We start from the raw sequence: 22285 nt of genomic DNA, 5'->3' as shown, positions 1-22285 counted from the left end.
AGATCAGAAGACCAGAAATTCACTCCGTTGGTGGCTAACCCTGGACCACCTATCCCAGGGAATGAGCTTCCGCAGACCAGAGTGGGTCATTTTCACGACCGACGCCAGTCTAGGGGGCTGGGGCGCGGTCTGGGAATCCCTGAAAGCTCAGGGACTATGGTCTCGGGAAGAGTCTCTTCTCCCGATAAACATTCTGGAACTAAGAGCGATATTCAATGCTCTCAGGGCTTGGCCTCAGCTTGCAAAGGCCAGATTCATAAGATTCCAATCAGACAACATGACGACTGTTGCGTATATCAATCATCAGGGGGGAACAAGGAGTTCCCTGGCGATGAAAGAAGTGACCAAAATAATACAATGGGCGGAGGATCACTCCTGCCACCTATCTGCGATCCACATCCCAGGTGTGGAAAACTGGGAAGCGGATTACTTGAGTCGTCAGACATTCCATCCGGGGGAGTGGGAACTCCACCCGGAGATCTTTGCCCAGTTGACGCAATTATGGGGCATTCCAGATATGGATCTGATGGCGTCTCGTCAGAACTTCAAGGTTCCTTGCTACGGGTCCAGATCCAGGGATCCCAAGGCGACTCTAGTGGATGCACTAGTAGCACCTTGGACCTTTAACCTAGCTTATGTGTTTCCACCGTTTCCTCTCATTCCCAGGCTGGTAGCCAGGATCAAACAGGAGAGGGCCTCGGTGATCTTGATAGCTCCTGCGTGGCCACGCAGGACTTGGTATGCAGACCTGGTGAATATGTCATCGGTTCCACCATGGAAGCTACCTTTGAGACAGGACCTTCTTGTTCAGGGTCCATTCGAACATCCAAATCTGGTCTTCCTCCAGCTGACGGCTTGGAGATTGAACGCTTGATTCTATCAAAGCGTGGGTTTTCAGATTCTGTGATAGATACTCTGGTTCAGGCCAGAAAACCGGTAACTAGAAAGATTTACCATAAAATATGGAAAAGATATATCTGCTGGTGTGAATCCAAGGGATTCCCATGGAATAAGATAAAAATTCCTAAGATTCTTTCCTTTCTGCAAGAAGGTTTGGATAAAGGATTATCTGCGAGTTCTCTAAAGGGACAGATTTCTGCTTTATCTGTCTTACTACACAAACGACTGGCAGCTGTGCCAGATGTTCAAGCATTTGTTCAGGCTCTGGTTAGGATCAAGCCTGTTTACAGACCTTTGACTCCTCCCTGGAGTTTAAATCTAGTTCTTTCAGTTCTTCAAGGGGTTCCGTTTGAACCTCTACATTCCATAGATATTAAGTTGTTATCTTGGAAAGTTTTGTTTTAGGTTGCTATTTCTTCTGCTAGAAGAGTTTCAGAGTTATCTGCTCTGCAGTGTTCTCCGCCCTATCTGGTGTTCCATGCAGATAAGGTGGTTTTGCGTACTAAGCCTGGTTTTCTTCCAAAGGTTGTTTCTAACAAAAATATTAACCAGGAGATAGTTGTACCTTCTTTGTGTCCGAATCCAGTTTCAAAGAAGGAACGTTTGTTACACAATTTGGACGTAGTCCGTGCTCTAAAATTCTATTTAGAAGCTTCAAAAGATTTCAGACAAACATCTTCTCTGTTTGTCGTCTATTCTGGTAAAAGGAGAGGTCAAAAAGCGACTTCTACCTCTCTTTCCTTTTGGCTTAAAAGCATCATCCGATTGGCTTACGAGACTGCCGGACGGCAGCCTCCTGAAAGAATCACAGCTCACTCCACTAGGGCTGTGGCTTCCACATGGGCCTTCAAGAACGAGGCTTCTGTTGATCAGATATGTAAGGCAGCGACTTGGTCTTCACTGCACACTTTTGCCAAATTTTACAAATTTGATACTTTTGCTTCTTCGAAGGCTATTTTTGGGAGAAAGGTTTTGCAAGCCGTGGTGCCTTCCGTTTAGGTAACCTGATTTGCTCCCTCCCTTCATCCGTGTCCTAAAGCTTTGGTATTGGTTCCCACAAGTAAGGATGACGCCGTGGACCGGACACACCAATGTTGGAGAAAGTAATTTATCAGGTAAGCATAAATTCTGTTTTCTCCAACGGTGTGTCCGGTCCACGGCCCGCCCTGGTTTTTTAATCAGGTCTGATGAATTATTTTCTCTAACTACAGTCACCACGGTACCATATGGTTTCTCCTATATTTTCCTCCTGTCCGTCGGTCGAATGACTGGGGTGGGCGGAGCCTAGGAGGGACTATATGGCCAGCTTTGCTGGGACTCTTTGCCATTTCCTGTTGGGGAAGAGATATTCCCACAAGTAAGGATGACGCCGTGGACCGGACACACCGTTGGAGAAAGTAATTTATCAGGTAAGCATAAATTCTGTTTTTTTTAATGCCTGGGGAAAATCGGGACAGATGGCTAGGAACCCGGGACAGACCCCTAAAATCGGGACTGTCCCGCAAAAATCGGGACAGTTGGGGGGTATGCCATCCCTGTATCTGTGCCTGTAACTGCCTCTGTGTTGCCTGTCTCACCTGCCCGTCCCCGTATCTGTGCCCTGTTCCTGTAACCTCCTCTGCGCTGCCTGTCTCACCTGCCCATCCCTGTAACTGTGCCCTGTGCCTGTAACTTCCCCTGTTCTGCCTGTCTCACCTGCCCATTCCTGTATCTATGCCTGTAACTGCCCTTGTGCTGATAAAAAATTCTCCCTTATTTTTTCCAAAAAAGCAACCCTAACATACACACACATACACACATTTACAAACATACACCCATATATACACACACAAACATACACACACATATATACAAACATACACATACATATACACACATATATACACAAACATACACACACATTTACATACATACACACATTTACATACATACACACATATATACACAAACATATATACACACACATTTACATACAAACATACACACACATATACAAACACACACACATATATATATACAGACATACATACACACAAATATACATACACACATTGACATACATACTCACACATATATACACAAACATACACACACATTTACATACATACACACATATATACACAAACATACACACATACATATACACACACATATATACACAAACTTACACACACATATATACAAACATACACATACATATACACACACATATATACACAAACATACACACACATATATACAAACATACATATACACACACATATATACACAAACATACACACACATTTACATACATACACACACATTTACATACAAACATACACATACATATACACACACATATATACACAAACATACACACACATATATACAAACATACATATACACACACATATATACACAAACATACACACACATTTACATACACACACACATATATATACACAAACATATATACACACACATTTACATACAAACATACACACACATATACAAACACACATACACACACACACATATATAAATATATATATATACACAGGCATACATACACACAAATATACATACACACAAATATACATACACACATTGACATACATACACACACACATATATACACAGACATTTACATACAAACATACATACATATACATAAGCACACATACACAAACATACACACACATTGACAAACATACATACATACGCATTTACATACAAACACATACACAAACATACATACATACATACATAAGCACACATATTTATATATATATATATATATATATATATATATATACACACACACAGATCCCACATACACCCACATAAGAAACCATTACATCTCTGGTACCATGACATGCTAATAAACATAACATGACATTTCACACTATAAAGTTTTCACTGTCTCTTTAATTCGTCCCATCCCTGCTTCAAATTGTTTTGCATCTTTGTAGCTACATAGAGAGAAAGAGAGCTGTGTTAGTTTTTCCCTCCCCTATCAGGATGATTTGTAGTCTCTGATTAACCACACCCTGTGCTGCATAATAAGACACTTTCAGTTTCATTTCCTGCTTCTGGAAACAAGCAGCATGGCACCTGCTGTCCTGAGAGAGGAGCTAACCTGCCCCATCTGCCTGAGCATTTTTAAAGATCCTGTACTACTCAGATGTGGCCATAACTTCTGCCTGGGCTGTATTGAGAAAGTGCTGCGTACCCAGGATAGAGTAAGTGTTTATATCTGTCCTCTGTGCAGGAAACGGTTTACTAACAGACCTGCACTGCAGAGGAACCTGAAGTTATGTAACATAGTAGGAGTTGTATTCCCTACTCATCAAGGGACACATTCTGGGGTTTTCTGCACTTACTGTATTCTCTCTCCTGTACCTGCTACTAAATCCTGTCTGCATTGTGAGGCTTCTCTGTGTGATGCCCACCTGAGGGTACACAGCAAGTCTGAGGAACATGTATTAACTGAGCCCACCACTTCCTGGGGTAACAGAAAATGTTCCATCCACAAGAAGCTGCTGGAATATTACTGCACAGAGGATGCTGCCTGTATCTGCGCATCTTGCTCCTTGGTCGGAGAGCACAGAGGACACCAGGTGGAGCTGCTGAATGAGGCTTCTGAGAAGAAGAAACAGAAACTGAGAGATGTTCTGCAGAAACTGACCACAAAGAGAGAGAAGACTGAGAAAAGAGTCCAGAGTCTGCAGAAGCACAGGAGAGAGGTGCAAGAGAAAGCAGCTGGTGTAACAGAGCGACTCACTGCCCTGATTAGGGACATCAGGAAACAGCTGGAAGACCTAGAGAAACAAGTCCTGAGTGACCTCACCCGGCAGCAGGAGCAGGTTTTACTGCCAATATCTGATCTGATCCAGCAGCTGCAAAAAGAGAAGGATGAGCTGACCAGGAAGATGTGTCACATTAGGAAGCTGTATAACATGACTGACCCATTAACTCTTTTACAAGAACAGGAATCACACAGAGCTGACTTTTGTGGTGCTGAGAAGGGAGATAATGAGGACTCAGAGAGAGCTGATAAACAGGTTCCTGCTGGAGAGGATTTGGGTGAGGGTTTGATCTCTGTAACCTTATACAGAGGTTTAGCTGATATTGTGACTGATATAAAAAAAAGACTCTATGTACAGGTGACATCAGATATATTGCTGGATGTAAACACAGCTCCTAATACTGTAAATGTATCTGGTGACTTAAAAACTGCATCCTGGACAGAATTAAACCAGGAGTGGGCAGAATCGTCACAGAGATTTACAGATAATGTTCCTCAGGTATTAAGCACCAGGAGCTTTTCCTCAGGACAACATTACTGGGAAGTGGCAACTAGTGAGGAAGGGGAATGGGGTTTGGCAGTTTGTTATGCCAGTATAGAAAGACAGGGAGATGCGTCTGAGCTAGGAAAGAATAACAAGTCCTGGGCATTGTATGGTAATGAGAACAAATGTACAGTTGTACATAACACAATAATCTCCCCATTATCTCACCGTCTATCCTGTGACAGAGTAGGAATACTGCTGGACTATGAGGGTGGGCGTCTGTCCTTTTATGAGCTGTCTGACCCAATCAAACACTTACAAACCTTCACTGCTACCTTCACTGAGCCTCTTCATGCTGCATTTTGGGTAGGATTACATGCCAGGGTGAGCATCATGACCTAGATACCCGGACAATAATAATAAAAATACTGCCTGTAAGGCAGTAATGTTTGTGTATTGTGCACATTGTGTATAAACTGTATAGAAGATAAAATATTTGTGCAAGAAAGATTGGTCTTCTTACATTATTATAAGCAGCTTGTATATATGGTGCCAACATAAACTGAAGCGCAGTACACAAAGGGTATTACACAGTAATTAGTCACATAAAGTGACACGTAAGTTAATTAAAATAACAGGTTGTTAAAATGTTTATAATGTTGTTATATGTATGATACACACATTTACTTATCTTAAATATAGACACTTATATACTTACAGACTTATATATGTATAATCACATATACACATAAAACACACACAAACATGTTTAAAGGGACGGCAAACACTTTCTGTACTTAGTAAAACATTACCCACTTCCCATACAATTTAACTCTAAATACTGAGGGTTTTTAAGATTTAGAACTGGAAGTGCACTGCAAATGTCTCAAAGCTAACCCTGCTACATACATTTTGCAAATTGGACTCAGCAGTAGATGTTACAAGCTGAAATGAAAGCCAATGCCCTTTTTTGCTAACATAACGACTGCGTAGCCTTTTCTTCTGCAGAAGCAAGCCCTGATTGGTTTCTCCAAATAAGGCAAGCAGTGAGTGGAGTTTGGCTGTTGAAACACAAGTGCAGCAAACAAAGTGTTAATTTGTTTAGTAAATACTTATCTGATATGCTATTCTATAGCAAGTTGTAATTACAAGGTGTGTCGCTTTAACACACATAAACCCACAGGTACAAATAATGAAATACCACACTTACAACAGACACAGACCTGTGCAGATTCATATAAGCACACATGTGCACTTATACAAACACACATCAATATATATATATATATATATATATATATATATATATATATATATATATACACCACAAGCACTTATACATGCATATTAGCACACACAATCGCATGCATACACACATTCATATAAATGCATATTAGCACACTCGTGTATGTGTGTGTGTGTGTGTGTATGTATATATATATATATATATATATATATATATATATATATATACACACACACACACATGCATATTAGCAAATATACATGGATATTTAGCACACACACACACACATATATATAGCAGGCACGCAAACATACACATGTGCATATTAGCACACACATACATACAAATGCATATTAGCACACACAATCACACACATACAGTATACATGCATATTAGCACACACATACATACAAATGCATATTAGCACACACAATCACACACATATACATGCATATTAGCACACACATACATACAAATGCATACTAGCACACACATATACATGCATACTAGCGCACACACACAATCACACACATATACTTGCATATTAGCACACACACATACATGCATATTAGTACATACATGCATACAAATGCATATTAGCACACAGACAATCACACACATACATATATATGCATGCATATTAGCAAGCACACAATCACACACATACATGCATATTAGCGCACACACACTATATATATATACCAGTTTACTTGCTATTATTACAAAATACATAGGTTAGCAAAACTAGCACATTTATAGCTAACATATACAGATATACAGCAGGAAACATATTAAAATTTACTTTTATACCTTGTGTGTATATATATATATATATATATATACTGTATTTTCTCAATATCCCCATAATACATTATATGTCTTGTATTTTTTTTTACTAGCTGCAGCTTCATTGTTTGCTAGAGAACAGTGTAAACCCAGGAGCTTGTACTTTTCCCAGTTAGCCACCTTTGAGCGCTCTTATTATAAGCAGGCGCTAGACATAACAGTTTAAACAGCTCTAACAGCTCTAAAACTGTATTTCATCTTTGTCTAATAAAAAGCTTTGTGCATACAAGGTCTGCTCAGCTTTCACAAGCAAATTGTGCATTTATATCAGACATCAAAAATGTAACCAGATCATACCAATCCAATCATGGGATGATTCATTATTGTCTCTGTTACAGAGAAGTTTAGTGAAAACATAATCCTTTTATTTCCAAGTGCAAGGAAAGTCCCCCAGATTGCCCAAGTGAAATAAAAAGCCAATCTGTATTGTCCAACTGTGGGTACATGGAGGTCAATGCACAGATAACATGCCCTCATGCATAGGATTAGATGGGCATTAACCTGTCTGGTTATGCAAAATAAAAAATGGAACATGCAGTGTGATGTATAAATAGCATGTGCTATCTTGTATGTAACTGTCAGTAAGATCAGAACAGAGCAATATGTATGGTCTGCAGTATAGTAGAAGCATGGCTTGTAGCCCTCATTCTCTCTACAGATATATTCTTAGATCAGGTGCACTTACACACCACACACATACACATTCACACAGTGTGATGTATAGTAGCAGCATGGCTTTTAGCTTTCATTCTCTATACAGATATATCCTTAGATCAGGTGCACTTACACACCACACAAATACACATTCACACAGTGTGATGTATAGTAGCAGCATGGCTTGTAGCCCTCGTTCTCTATACAGATATATCCTTAGATCAGGTGCACTTACATTACACACAAATACACATTCACGCAGTGTGATGTATAGTAGCAGCATGGCTTGTAGCTCTCATTCTCTATACAGATATATCCTTAGATCAGGTGCACTTACATTACACACAAATACACATTCACACAGTGTGATGTATAGTAGCAGCATGGCTTGTAGCTCTCATTCTCTATACAGATATATCCTTAGATCAGGTGCACTTACACACCACACAAATACACATTCACACAGTGTGATGTATAGTAGCAGCATTGCTTGTAGCTCTCATTCTCTCTACAGATATATCCTTAGATCAGGTGCACTTACATTACACACAAATACACATTCACACTGTGTGATGTATAGTAGCAGCATGGCTTGTAGCTCTCATTCTCTATACAGATATATCCTTAGATCAGGTGCACTTACATTACACACAAATACACATTCACACTGTGTGATGTATAGTAGTAGCATGGCTTGTAGCTCTCATTCTCTATACAGATATATCCTTAGATCAGGTGCACTTACACACCACACAAATACACATTCACACAGTGTGATGTATAGTAGCAGCATTGCTTGTAGCTCTCATTCTCTCTACAGATATATCCTTAGATCAGGTGCACTTACATTACACACAAATACACATTCACACTGTGTGATGTATAGTAGCAGCATGGCTTGTAGCTCTCATTCTCTATACAGATATATCCTTAGATTAGGTGCACTTACACACCACACAAATACACATTCACACTGTGTGATGTATAGTAGCAGCATGGCTTGTAGCCCTCATTCTCTATACAGATATATCCTTAGATCAGGTTCACTTACACACCACACAAATACACATTCACACTGTGTGATGTATAGTAGCAGCATGGCTTGTAGCCCTCATTCTCTATACAGATATATCCTTAGATCAGGTTCACTTAAACACCACACAAATACACATTCACACTGTGTGATGTATAGTAGCAGCATGGCTTGTAGCTCTCATTCTCTATACAGATATATCCTTAGATCAGGTGCACTTACACACCACATACACATTCACACAGTGTGATGTATAGTAGCAGCATGGCTTGTAGCCCTCATTCTCTATACAGATATATCCTTAGATTAGGTGCACTTACACACCACACAAATACACATTCACACAGTGTGATGTATAGTAGCAGCATGGCTTGTAGCCCTCATTCTCTATACAGATATATCCTTAGATCAGGTGCACTTACACACCACACAAATACACATTCACACAGTGTGATGTATAGTAGCAGCATGGCTTGTAGCTCTCATTCTCTATACAGATATATCCTTAGATTAGGTGCACTTACACACCACACAAATACACATTCACACTGTGTGATGTATAGTAGCAGCATGGCTTGTAGCTCTCATTTTCTCTACAGATATATCCTTAGATAAGGTGCACTTACATTACACACCACACAAATACACATTCACACTGTGTGATGTATAGTAGCAGCATGGCTTGTAGCTCTCATTTTCTCTACAGATATATCCTTAGATCAGGTGCACTTACATTACACACCACACAAATACACATACACACTGTGTGATGTATAGTAGCAGCATGGCTTTTAGCTCTCATTCTCTATACAGATATATCCTTAGATCAGGTGCACTTACATTACACACAAATACACATTCACACAGTGTGATGTATAGTAGCAGCATGGCTTGTAGCTCTCATTCTCTATACAGATATATCCTTAGATCAGGTGCACTTACACACCACACAAATACACATACACACAGTGTGATGTATAGTAGCAGCATGGCTTTTAGCTCTCATTCTCTATACAGATATATCCTTAGATTAGGTGCACTTACACACCACACAAATACACATTCACACTGTGTGATGTATAGTAGCAGCATGGCTTGTAGCTCTCATTTTCTCTACAGATAGTATATATATCCTTAGATCAGGTGCCCTTACACACCACACAAATACACATACACACAGTGTGATGTATAGTAGCAGCATGGCTTGTAGCTCTCATTCTCTATACAGATATATCCTTAGATCAGGTGCACTTACATTACACACCACACAAATACACATACACACAGTGTGATGTATAGTAGCAGCATGGCTTGTAGCTCTCATTTTCTCTACAGATATATCCTTAGATCAGGTGCACTTACACACCACACAAATACACATTCACACAGTGTGATGTATAGTAGCAGCATGGCTTGTAGCTCTCATTTTCTCTACAGATATATCCTTAGATCAGGTGCACTTACACACCACACAAATACACATACACACAGTGTGATGTATAGTAGCAGCATGGCTTGTAGCTCTCATTTTCTCTACAGATATATCCTTAGATCAGGTGCACTTACACACCACACAAATACACATACACACAGTGTGATGTATAGTAGCAGCATGGCTTGTAGCTCTCATTTTCTCTACAGATATATCCTTAGATCAGGTGCACTTACACACCACACAAATACACATACACACAGTGTGATGTATAGTAGCAGCATGGCTTGTAGCTCTCATTCTCTCTACAGATATATCCTTAGATCAGGTGCACTTACACACCACACAAATACACACTCACACTGTGTGATGTATAGTAGCAGCATGGCTTGTAGCTCTCATTCTCTCTACAGATATATCCTTAGATCAGGTGCACTTACATTACACACAAATGCACATTCACACAGTGTGATGTATAGTAGCAGCATGGCTTGTAGCCCTCATTCTCTATACAGATATATCCTTAGATCAGGTGCACTTACATTACACACAAATGCACATTCACACAGTGTGATGTATAGTAGCAGCATGGCTTGTAGCTCTCATTCTCTCTACAGATATATCCTTAGATCAGGTGCACTTACACACCACACAAATACACATTCACACTGTGTGATGTATAGTAGCAGCATGGCTTGTAGCTCTCATTCTCTCTACAGATATATCCTTAGATCAGGTGCACTTACATTACACACAAATGCACATTCACACAGTGTAATGTATAGTAGCAGCATGGCTTGTAGCTCTCATTCTCTATACAGATATATCCTTAGATCAGGTGCACTTACATTACACATTCACACAGTGTGATGTATAGTAGCAGCATGGCTTGTAGCTCTCATTCTCTATACAGATATATCCTTAGATCAGGTGCACTTACATTACACACAAATACACATTCACACAGTGTGATGTATAGTAGCAGCATGGCTTGTAGCTCTCATTTTCTCTACAGATATATCCTTAGATCAGGTGCACTTACATTACACACTAATACACATTCACACAGTGTGATGTATAGTAGCAGCATGGCTTGTAGCTCTCATTTTCTCTACAGATATATCCTTAGATCAGGTGCACTTACATTACACACAAATACACATTCACACAGTGTGATGTATAGTAGCAGCATGGCTTGTAGCTCTCATTCTCTATACAGATATATCCTTAGATCAGGTGCACTTACATTACACACACATACACATTCACACAGTGTGATTTATAGTAGCAGCATGGCTTGTAGCTCTCATTCTCTATACAGATATATCCTTAGATCAGGTGCACTTACACACCACACAAATACACATACACACAGTGTGATGTATAGTAGCAGCATGGCTTGTAGCTCTCATTCTCTCTACAGATATATCCTTAGATCAGGTGCACTTACACACCACACAAATACACATTCACACTGTGTGATGTATAGTAGCAGCATGGCTTGTAGCTCTCATTCTCTCTACAGATATATCCTTAGATCAGGTGCACTTACATTGCACACAAATGCACATTCACACAGTGTGATGTATAGTAGCAGCATGGCTTGTAGCCCTCATTCTCTATACAGATATATCCTTAGATCAGGTGCACTTACATTACACACAAATGCACATTCACACAGTGTGATGTATAGTAGCAGCATGGCTTGTAGCTCTCATTCTCTCTACAGATATATCCTTAGATCAGGTGCACTTACACACCACACAAATACACATTCACACTGTGTGATGTATAGTAGCAGCATGGCTTGTAGCTCTCATTCTCTCTACAGATATATCCTTAGATCAGGTGCACTTACATTACACACAAATGCACATTCACACAGTGTGATGTATAGTAGCAGCATGGCTTGTAGCTCTCATTCTCTATACAGATATATCCTTAGATCAGGTGCACTTACACACCACACACATACACATTCACACAGTGTGATGTATAGTAGCAGCATGGCTTGTAGCTCTCATTCTCTATACAGATATATCCTTAGATCAGGTGCACTTACATTACACACAAATACACATTCACACAGTGTGATGTATAGTAGCAGCATGGCTTGTAGCTCTCATTCTCTATACAGATATATCCTTAGATCAGGTGCACTTACACACCACACAAATACACATTCACACAGTGTGATGTATAGTAGCAGCATTGCTTGTAGCTCTCATTCTCTCTACAGATATATCCTTAGATCAGGTGCACTTACATTACACACAAATACACATTCACACTGTGTGATGTATAGTAGCAGCATGGCTTGTAGCTCTCATTCTCTATACAGATATATCCTTAGATCAGGTGCACTTACATTACACACAAATACACATTCACACTGTGTGATGTATAGTAGCAGCATGGCTTGTAGCTCTCATTCTCTATACAGATATATCCTTAGATCAGGTGCACTTACACACCACACAAATACACATTCACACAGTATGATGTATAGTAGCAGCATTGCTTGTAGCTCTCATTCTCTCTACAGATATATCCTTAGATCAGGTGCACTTACATTACACACAAATACACATTCACACTGTGTGATGTATAGTAGCAGCATGGCTTGTAGCTCTCATTCTCTATACAGATATATCCTTAGATTAGGTGCACTTACACACCACACAAATACACATTCACACTGTGTGATGTATAGTAGCAGCATGGCTTGTAGCCCTCATTCTCTATACAGATATATCCTTAGATCAGGTTCACTTACACACCACACAAATACACATTCACACTGTGTGATGTATAGTAGCAGCATGGCTTGTAGCTCTCATTCTCTATACAGATATATCCTTAGATCAGGTGCACTTACACACCACACACATACAAATTCACACAGTGTGATGTATAGTAGCAGCATGGCTTGTAGCTCTCATTTTCTCTACAGATATATCCTTAGATAAGGTGCACTTACATTACACACCACACAAATACACATTCACACTGTGTGATGTATAGTAGCAGCATGGCTTGTAGCTCTCATTTTCTCTACAGATATATCCTTAGATCAGGTGCACTTACATTACACACCACACAAATACACATACACACTGTGTGATGTATAGTAGCAGCATGGCTTGTAGCTCTAATTTTCTCTACAGATAGTATATATATCCTTAGATCAGGTGCCCTTACACACCACACAAATACACATACACACAGTGTGATGTATAGTAGCAGCATGGCTTGTAGCTCTCATTCTCTATACAGATATATCCTTAGATCAGGTGCACTTACACACCACACAAATACACATACACACAGTGTGATGTATAGTAGCAGCATGGCTTTTAGCTCTCATTCTCTATACAGATATATCCTTAGATTAGGTGCACTTACACACCACACAAATACACATTCACACTGTGTGATGTATAGTAGCAGCATGGCTTGTAGCTCTAATTTTCTCTACAGATAGTATATATATCCTTAGATCAGGTGCCCTTACACACCACACAAATACACATACACACAGTGTGATGTATAGTAGCAGCATGGCTTGTAGCTCTCATTCTCTATACAGATATATCCTTAGATCAGGTGCACTTACATTACACACCACACAAATACACATACACACAGTGTGATGTATAGTAGCAGCATGGCTTGTAGCTCTCATTTTCTCTACAGATATATCCTTAGATCAGGTGCACTTACACACCACACAAATACACATTCACACAGTGTGATGTATAGTAGCAGCATGGCTTGTAGCTCTCATTTTCTCTACAGATATATCCTTAGATCAGGTGCACTTACATTACACACAAATACACATACACACAGTGTGATGTATAGTAGCAGCATGGCTTGTAGCTCTCATTTTCTCTACAGATATATCCTTAGATCAGGTGCACTTACACACCACACAAATACACATACACACAGTGTGATGTATAGTAGCAGCATGGCTTGTAGCTCTCATTCTCTCTACAGATATATCCTTAGATCAGGTGCACTTACACACCACACAAATACACACTCACACTGTGTGATGTATAGTAGCAGCATGGCTTGTAGCTCTCATTCTCTCTACAGATATATCCTTAGATCAGGTGCACTTACATTACACACAAATGCACATTCACACAGTGTGATGTATAGTAGCAGCATGGCTTGTAGCCCTCATTCTCTATACAGATATATCCTTAGATCAGGTGCACTTACATTACACACAAATGCACATTCACACAGTGTGATGTATAGTAGCAGCATGGCTTGTAGCTCTCATTCTCTCTACAGATATATCCTTAGATCAGGTGCACTTACACACCACACAAATACACATTCACACTGTGTGATGTATAGTAGCAGCATGGCTTGTAGCTCTCATTCTCTCTACAGATATATCCTTAGATCAGGTGCACTTACATTACACACAAATGCACATTCACACAGTGTGATGTATAGTAGCAGCATGGCTTGTAGCTCTCATTCTCTATACAGATATATCCTTAGATCAGGTGCACTTACATTACACACCACACAAATACACATTCACACAGTGTGATGTATAGTAGCAGCATGGCTTGTAGCTCTCATTCTCTATACAGATATATCCTTAGATCAGGTGCACTTACATTACACACAAATACACATTCACACAGTGTGATGTATAGTAGCAGCATGGCTTGTAGCTCTCATTTTCTCTACAGATATATCCTTAGATCAGGTGCACTTACATTACACACAAATACACATTCACACAGTGTGATGTATAGTAGCAGCATGGCTTGTAGCTCTCATTCTCTATACAGATATATCCTTAGATCAGGTGCACTTACACACCACACAAATACACATACACACAGTGTGATGTATAGTAGCAGCATGGCTTGTAGCTCTCATTTTCTCTACAGATATATCCTTAGATCAGGTGCACTTACATTACACACACATACACATTCACACAGTGTGATTTATAGTAGCAGCATGGCTTGTAGCTCTCATTCTCTATACAGATATATCCTTAGATCAGGTGCACTTACACACCACACAAATACACATACACACAGTGTGATGTATAGTAGCAGCATGGCTTGTAGCTCTCATTCTCTCTACAGATATATCCTTAGATCAGGTGCACTTACACACCACACAAATACACATTCACACTGTGTGATGTATAGTAGCAGCATGGCTTGTAGCTCTCATTCTCTCTACAGATATATCCTTAGATCAGGTGCACTTATATTACACACAAATGCACATTCACACAGTGTGATGTATAGTAGCAGCATGGCTTGTAGCCCTCATTCTCTATACAGATATATCCTTAGATCAGGTGCACTTACATTACACACAAATGCACATTCACACAGTGTGATGTATAGTAGCAGCATGGCTTGTAGCTCTCATTCTCTATACAGATATATCCTTAGATCAGGTGCACTTACATTACACACCACACAAATACACATTCACACAGTGTGATGTATAGTAGCAGCATGGCTTGTAGCTCTCATTCTCTATACAGATATATCCTTAGATCAGGTGCACTTACATTACACACAAATACACATTCACACAGTGTGATGTATAGTAGCAGCATGGCTTGTAGCTCTCATTTTCTCTACAGATATATCCTTAGATCAGGTGCACTTACATTACACACCACACAAATACACATTCACACAGTGTGATGTATAGTAGCAGCATGGCTTGTAGCTCTCATTCTCTATACAGATATATCCTTAGATCAGGTGCACTTACATTACACACAAATACACATTCACACAGTGTGATGTATAGTAGCAGCATGGCTTGTAGCTCTCATTTTCTCTACAGATATATCCTTAGATCAGGTGCACTTACATTACACACAAATACACATTCACACAGTGTGATGTATAGTAGCAGCATGGCTTGTAGCTCTCATTCTCTATACAGATATATCCTTAGATCAGGTGCACTTACATTACACACAAATACACATTCACACAGTGTGATGTATAGTAGCAGCATGGCTTGTAGCTCTCATTCTCTATACAGATATATCCTTAGATCAGGTGCACTTACACACCACACAAATACACATTCACACAGTGTGATGTATAGTAGCAGCATGGCTTTTAGCTCTCATTCTCTATACAGATATATCCTTAGATCAGGTGCACTTACACACCACACAAATACACATTCACACAGTGTGATGTATAGTAGCAGCATGGCTTGTAGCTCTCATTCTCTATACAGATATATCCTTAGATCAGGTGCACTTACACACCACACACATACACATTCACACAGTGTGATGTATAGTAGCAGCATGGCTTGTAGCTCTCATTCTCTATACAGATATATCCTTAGATCAGGTGCACTTACATTACACACTAATACACATTCACACAGTGTGATGTATAGTAGCAGCATGGCTTGTAGCTCTCATTTTCTCTACAGATATATCCTTAGATCAGGTGCCCTTACACACCACACACATACACATTCACACTGTGTGATGTATAGAAGCAGCATGGCTTGTGGCTCTCATTTTCTCTACAGATATATCCTTAGATCAGGTGCACTTACATTACACACACATACACATTCACACTGTGTGATGTATAGTAGCAGCATGGCTTGTAGCTCTCATTCTCTATACAGATATATCCTTAGATCAGGTGCACTTACATTACACACAAATACACATTCACACAGTGTGATGTATAGTAGCAGCATGGCTTGTAGCTCTCATTCTCTATACAGATATATCCTTAGATCAGGTGCACTTACACACCACACACATACACATTCACACAGTGTGATGTATAGTAGCAGCATGGCTTGTAGCTCTCATTTTCTCTACAGATATATCCTTAGATCAGGTGCACTTACATTACACACCACACAAATACACATTCACACAGTGTGATGTATAGAAGCAGCATGGCTTGTAGCTCTCATTTTCTCTACAGATATATCCTTAGATCAGGTGCACTTACACACCACACAAATACACATTCACACAGTGTGATGTATAGTAGCAGCATGGCATGTAGCCCTCATTCTCTCTACAGATATATCCTTAGATCAGGTGCACTTACACACCACACAAATACACATTAACACAGTGTGATGTATAGAAGCAGCATGGCTTGTAGCTCTCATTTTCTATACAGATATATCCTTAGATCAGGTGCACTTACACACCACACAAATACACATTCACACAGTGTGATGTATAGTAGCAGCATGGCTTTTAGCTCTCATTCTCTATACAGATATATCCTTAGATCAGGTGCACTTACATTACACACAAATACACATTCACACAGTGTGATGTATAGTAGCAGCATGGCTTTTAGCTCTCATTTTCTATAAAGATATATCCTTAGATCAGGTGCACTTACATTACACACAAATACACATTCACACAGTGTGATGTATAGTAGCAGCATGGCTTGTAACTCTCATTCTCTATACAGATATATCCTTAGATCAGGTGCACTTACATTACACACCACACACATACACATTCACACAGTGTGATGTATAGTAGCAGCATGGCTTTTAGCTCTCATTCTCTATACAGATATATCCTTAGATCAGGTGCACTTACAAACCACACAAATACACATTCACACAGTGTGGTGTATAGTAGCAGCATGGCTTGTAGCCCTCATTCTCTATACAGATATATCCTTAGATCAGGTGCACTTACAAACCACACAAATACATATTCACACAGTGTGATGTATAGTAGCAGCATGGCTTGTAGCCCTCATTCTCTATACAGATATATCCTTAGATCAGGTGCACTTACACACCACACACATACACATTCACACAGTGTGATGTATAGTAGCAGCATGGCTTGTAGCCCTCATTCTCTATACAGATATATCCTTAGATCAGGTGCACTTACACACCACACACATACACATTCACACAGTGTGCTGTATAGTAGCAGCATGGCTTGTAGCTCTCATTCTCTATACAGATATATCCTTAGATCAGGTGCACTTACATTACACACAAATACACATTCACACAGTGTGATGTATAGAAGCAGCATGGCTTGTAGCTCTCATTCTCTATACAGATATATCCTTCGATCAGGTGCACTTACATTACACACAAATACACATTCACACAGTGTGATGTATAGTAGCAGCATGGCTTGTAGCTCTCATTCTCTATACAGATATATCCTTAGATCAGGTGCACTTACATTACACACCACACACATACACATTCACACAGTGTGATGTATAGAAGCAGCATGGCTTGTAGCTCTCATTCTCTATACAGATATATCCTTCGATCAGGTGCACTTACATTACACACAAATACACATTCACACAGTGTGATGTATAGTAGCAGCATGGCTTGTAGCTCTCATTCTCTATACAGATATATCCTTAGATCAGGTGCACTTACACACCACTCACATACACATTCACACAGTGTGATGTATAGTAGCAGCATGGCTTGTAGCTCTCATTTTCTCTACAGATATATCCTTAGATCAGGTGCACTTAACACCACACACATTCACACAGTGTGATGTATAGTAGCAGCATGGCTTGTAGCTCTCATTCTCTATACAGATATATCCTTAGATCAGGTGCACTTACACACCACACACATACACATTCACACAGTGTGATGTATAGTAGCAGCATGGCTTGTAGCTCTCATTCTCTATACAGATATATCCTTAGATCAGGTGCACTTAAATTACACACAAATACACATTCACACAGTGTGATGTATAGTAGCAGCATGGCTTGTAGCCCTCATTCTCTCTACAGATATATCCTTAGATCAGGTGCACTTACATTACACACTAATACACATTCACACAGTGTGATGTATAGAAGCAGCATGGCTTGTAGCTCTCATTCTCTATACAGATATATCCTTAGATCAGGTGCACTTACATTACACACCACACACATACACATTCACACAGTGTGATGTATAGTAGCAGCATGGCTTGTAGCTCTCATTCTCTATACAGATATATCCTTAGATCAGGTGCACTTACATTACACACCACACACATACACATTCACACTGTGTGATGTATAGAAGCAGCATGGCTTGTAGCTCTCATTCTCTATACAGATATATCCTTAGATCAGGTGCACTTACATTACACACCACACAAATACACATTCACACAGTGTGATGTATAGTAGCAGCATGGCTTGTAGCTCTCATTCTCTCTACAGATATATCCTTAGATCAGGTGCACTTACACACCACACAAATACACATTCACACTGTGTGATGTATAGAAGCAGCATGGCTTGTAGCTCTCATTCTCTATACAGATATATCCTTAGATCAGGTGCACTTACATTACACACCACACAAATACACATTCACACTGTGTGATGTATAGAAGCAGCATGGCTTGTAGCCCTCATTCTCTCTACAGATATATCCTTAGATCAGGTGCACTTACACACCACACAAATACACATTCACACTGTGTGATGTATAGAAGCAGCATGGCTTGTAGCTCTCATTCTCTATACAGATATATCCTTAGATCAGGTGCACTTACATTACACACAAATACACATTCACACTGTGTGATATATAGTAGCATCATGGCTTGTAGCCCTCATTCTCTCTACAGATATATCCTTAGATCAGGTGCACTTACACACTACACAAATACACATTCACACTGTGTGATGTATAGAAGCAGCATGGCTTGTAGCTCTCATTCTCTATACAGATATATCCTTAGATCAGGTGCACTTACATTACACACAAATACACATTCACACTGTGTGATATATAGTAGCATCATGGCTTGTAGCCCTCATTCTCTCTACAGATGTATCCTTAGATCAGGTGCACTTACACACCACACAAATACACATTCACACTGTGTGATGTATAGTAGCAGCATGGCTTGTAGCTCTCATTCTCTATACAGATATATCCTTAGATCAGGTGCACTTACACACCACACACATACACATTCACACAGTGTGATGTATAGTAGCAGCATGGCTTGTAGCTCTCATTCTCTATACCAGTGTTTTTCAACCAGTGTGCCGTGGGAGATCCTCAGGTGTGCCACGGCAGACTGACAACAGTGTGACATATTTTTTAAACTTTGCTTGTTTTTTACTCCCAGTGCAGGGGTAGTTTGTAGGAGGCATGGCATAACAGCACAATACATACAGTATGTTTGTGTTTGTGTGTATGTGTATATATATATATGCTGTATTAGGCTACAATGTGTGATTTTTTTTAAATTTTGGGATGGTGGTGTGCCACAGGATTTTTTAATGTAAAAAACATAATTTATGCTTACCTGATAAATTCCTTTCTTCTGTAGTGTGATCAGTCCACGGGTCATCATTACTTCTGGGATATTACTCCTCCCCAACAGGAAGTGCAAGAGGATTCACCCAGCAGAGCTGCATATAGCTCCTCCCCTCTACGTCACTCCCAGTCATTCGACCAAGGACCAACGAGAAAGGAGAAGCCAAGGGTGTAGTGGTGACTGGAGTATAATTTAAAAAATATTTACCTGCCTTAAAAAACAGGGCGGGCCGTGGACTGATCACACTACAGAAGAAAGGAATTTATCAGGTAAGCATAAATTATGTTTTCTTCTGTTAAGTGTGATCAGTCCACGGGTCATCATTACTTCTGGGATACCAATACCAAAGCAAAAGTACACGGATGACGGGAGGGATAGGCAGGCTCTTTATACAGAAGGAACCACTGCCTGAAGAACCTTTCTCCCAAAAATAGCCTCCGAGGAAGCAAAAGTGTCAAATTTGTAAAATTTGGAAAAAGTATGAAGCGAAGACCAAGTTGCAGCCTTGCAAATCTGTTCAACAGAGGCCTCATTCTTAAAGGCCCAAGTGGAAGCCACAGCTCTAGTAGAATGAGCTGTAATTCTTTCAGGAGGCTGCTGTCCAGCAGTCTCATAGGCTAAACGAATTATGCTACGAAGCCAAAAAGAAAGAGAGGTAGCAGAAGCCTTTTGACCTCTCCTCTGACCAGAGTAAACGACAAACAGGGAAGACGTTTGTCGAAATTCCTTAGTTGCCTGTAAGTAAAACTTTAGGGCACGAACTACATCCAGATTGTGCAGAAGACGTTCCTTCTTCGAAGAAGGATTTGGACACAAAGAAGGAACAACAATCTCTTGATTGATATTCCTGTTAGTGACTACCTTAGGTAAGAACCCAGGTTTAGTACGCAGAACTACCTTATCCGAATGAAAAATCAAATAAGGAGAATCACAATGTAAGGCTGATAACTCAGAGACTCTTCGAGCCGAGGAAATAGCCATTAAAAATAGAACTTTCCAAGATAACAACTTTATATCAATGGAATGAAGGGGTTCAAACGGAACGCCCTGTAACACGTTAAGAACAAGGTTTAAACTCCATGGCGGAGCAACCGTTTTAAACACAGGCTTAATCCTGGCCAAAGCCTGACAAAAAGCCTGAACGTCTGGAACTTCTGACAGACGTTTGTGCAACAGAATGGACAGAGCTGAGATCTGTCCCTTTAATGAACTAGCAGATAAACCCTTTTCTAAACCTTCTTGTAGAAAAGACAATATCCTAGGAATCCTAACCTTACTCCAAGAGTAACCTTTGGATTCGCACCAATATAGGTATTTACGCCATATCTTATGGTAAATCCTTCTGGTAACAGGCTTCCTAGCCTGTATTAAGGTATCAATAACTGACTCAGAAAACCCACGTTTTGATAAAATCAAGCGTTCAATTTCCAAGCAGTCAACTTCAGAGAAGTTAGATTTTGATGTTTGAAAGGACCCTGTATCAGAAGGTCCTGTTTCAGAGGTAGAGACCAAGGTGGACAGGATGACATGTCCACCAGGTCTG

The 22285-nt window shown here is 40.0% G+C and overlaps 1 protein-coding gene across 1 annotated transcript; it reads left to right on the top strand.

Moving 5' to 3' along the window:
- Window positions 1-3989: 3989 nt before the first annotated feature.
- LOC128657913 (E3 ubiquitin/ISG15 ligase TRIM25-like) lies at window positions 3990-5576 on the top strand. Its single transcript, XM_053712340.1, has one exon. It carries the CDS (start codon window positions 3990-3992, stop codon window positions 5574-5576), a length of 1587 nt encoding a protein of 528 aa, XP_053568315.1.
- Window positions 5577-22285: the final 16709 nt, after the last annotated feature.

Source organism: Bombina bombina, chromosome 4 (assembly GCF_027579735.1).
Source record: "Bombina bombina isolate aBomBom1 chromosome 4, aBomBom1.pri, whole genome shotgun sequence".
Lineage (NCBI taxonomy): Eukaryota > Metazoa > Chordata > Amphibia > Anura > Bombinatoridae > Bombina > Bombina bombina.
The sequence above is the reverse complement of the archived record's forward strand: the minus strand, read 5'-3'. Positions and strand labels throughout refer to the sequence as shown.

What these genes read in the sequence shown, in the direction of transcription:
- LOC128657913 (XM_053712340.1), top strand. Translation starts at nt 3,990, where the DNA reads ATGGCACCTGCTGTCCTGAGAGAGGAGCTAACCTGCCCCATCTGCCTG.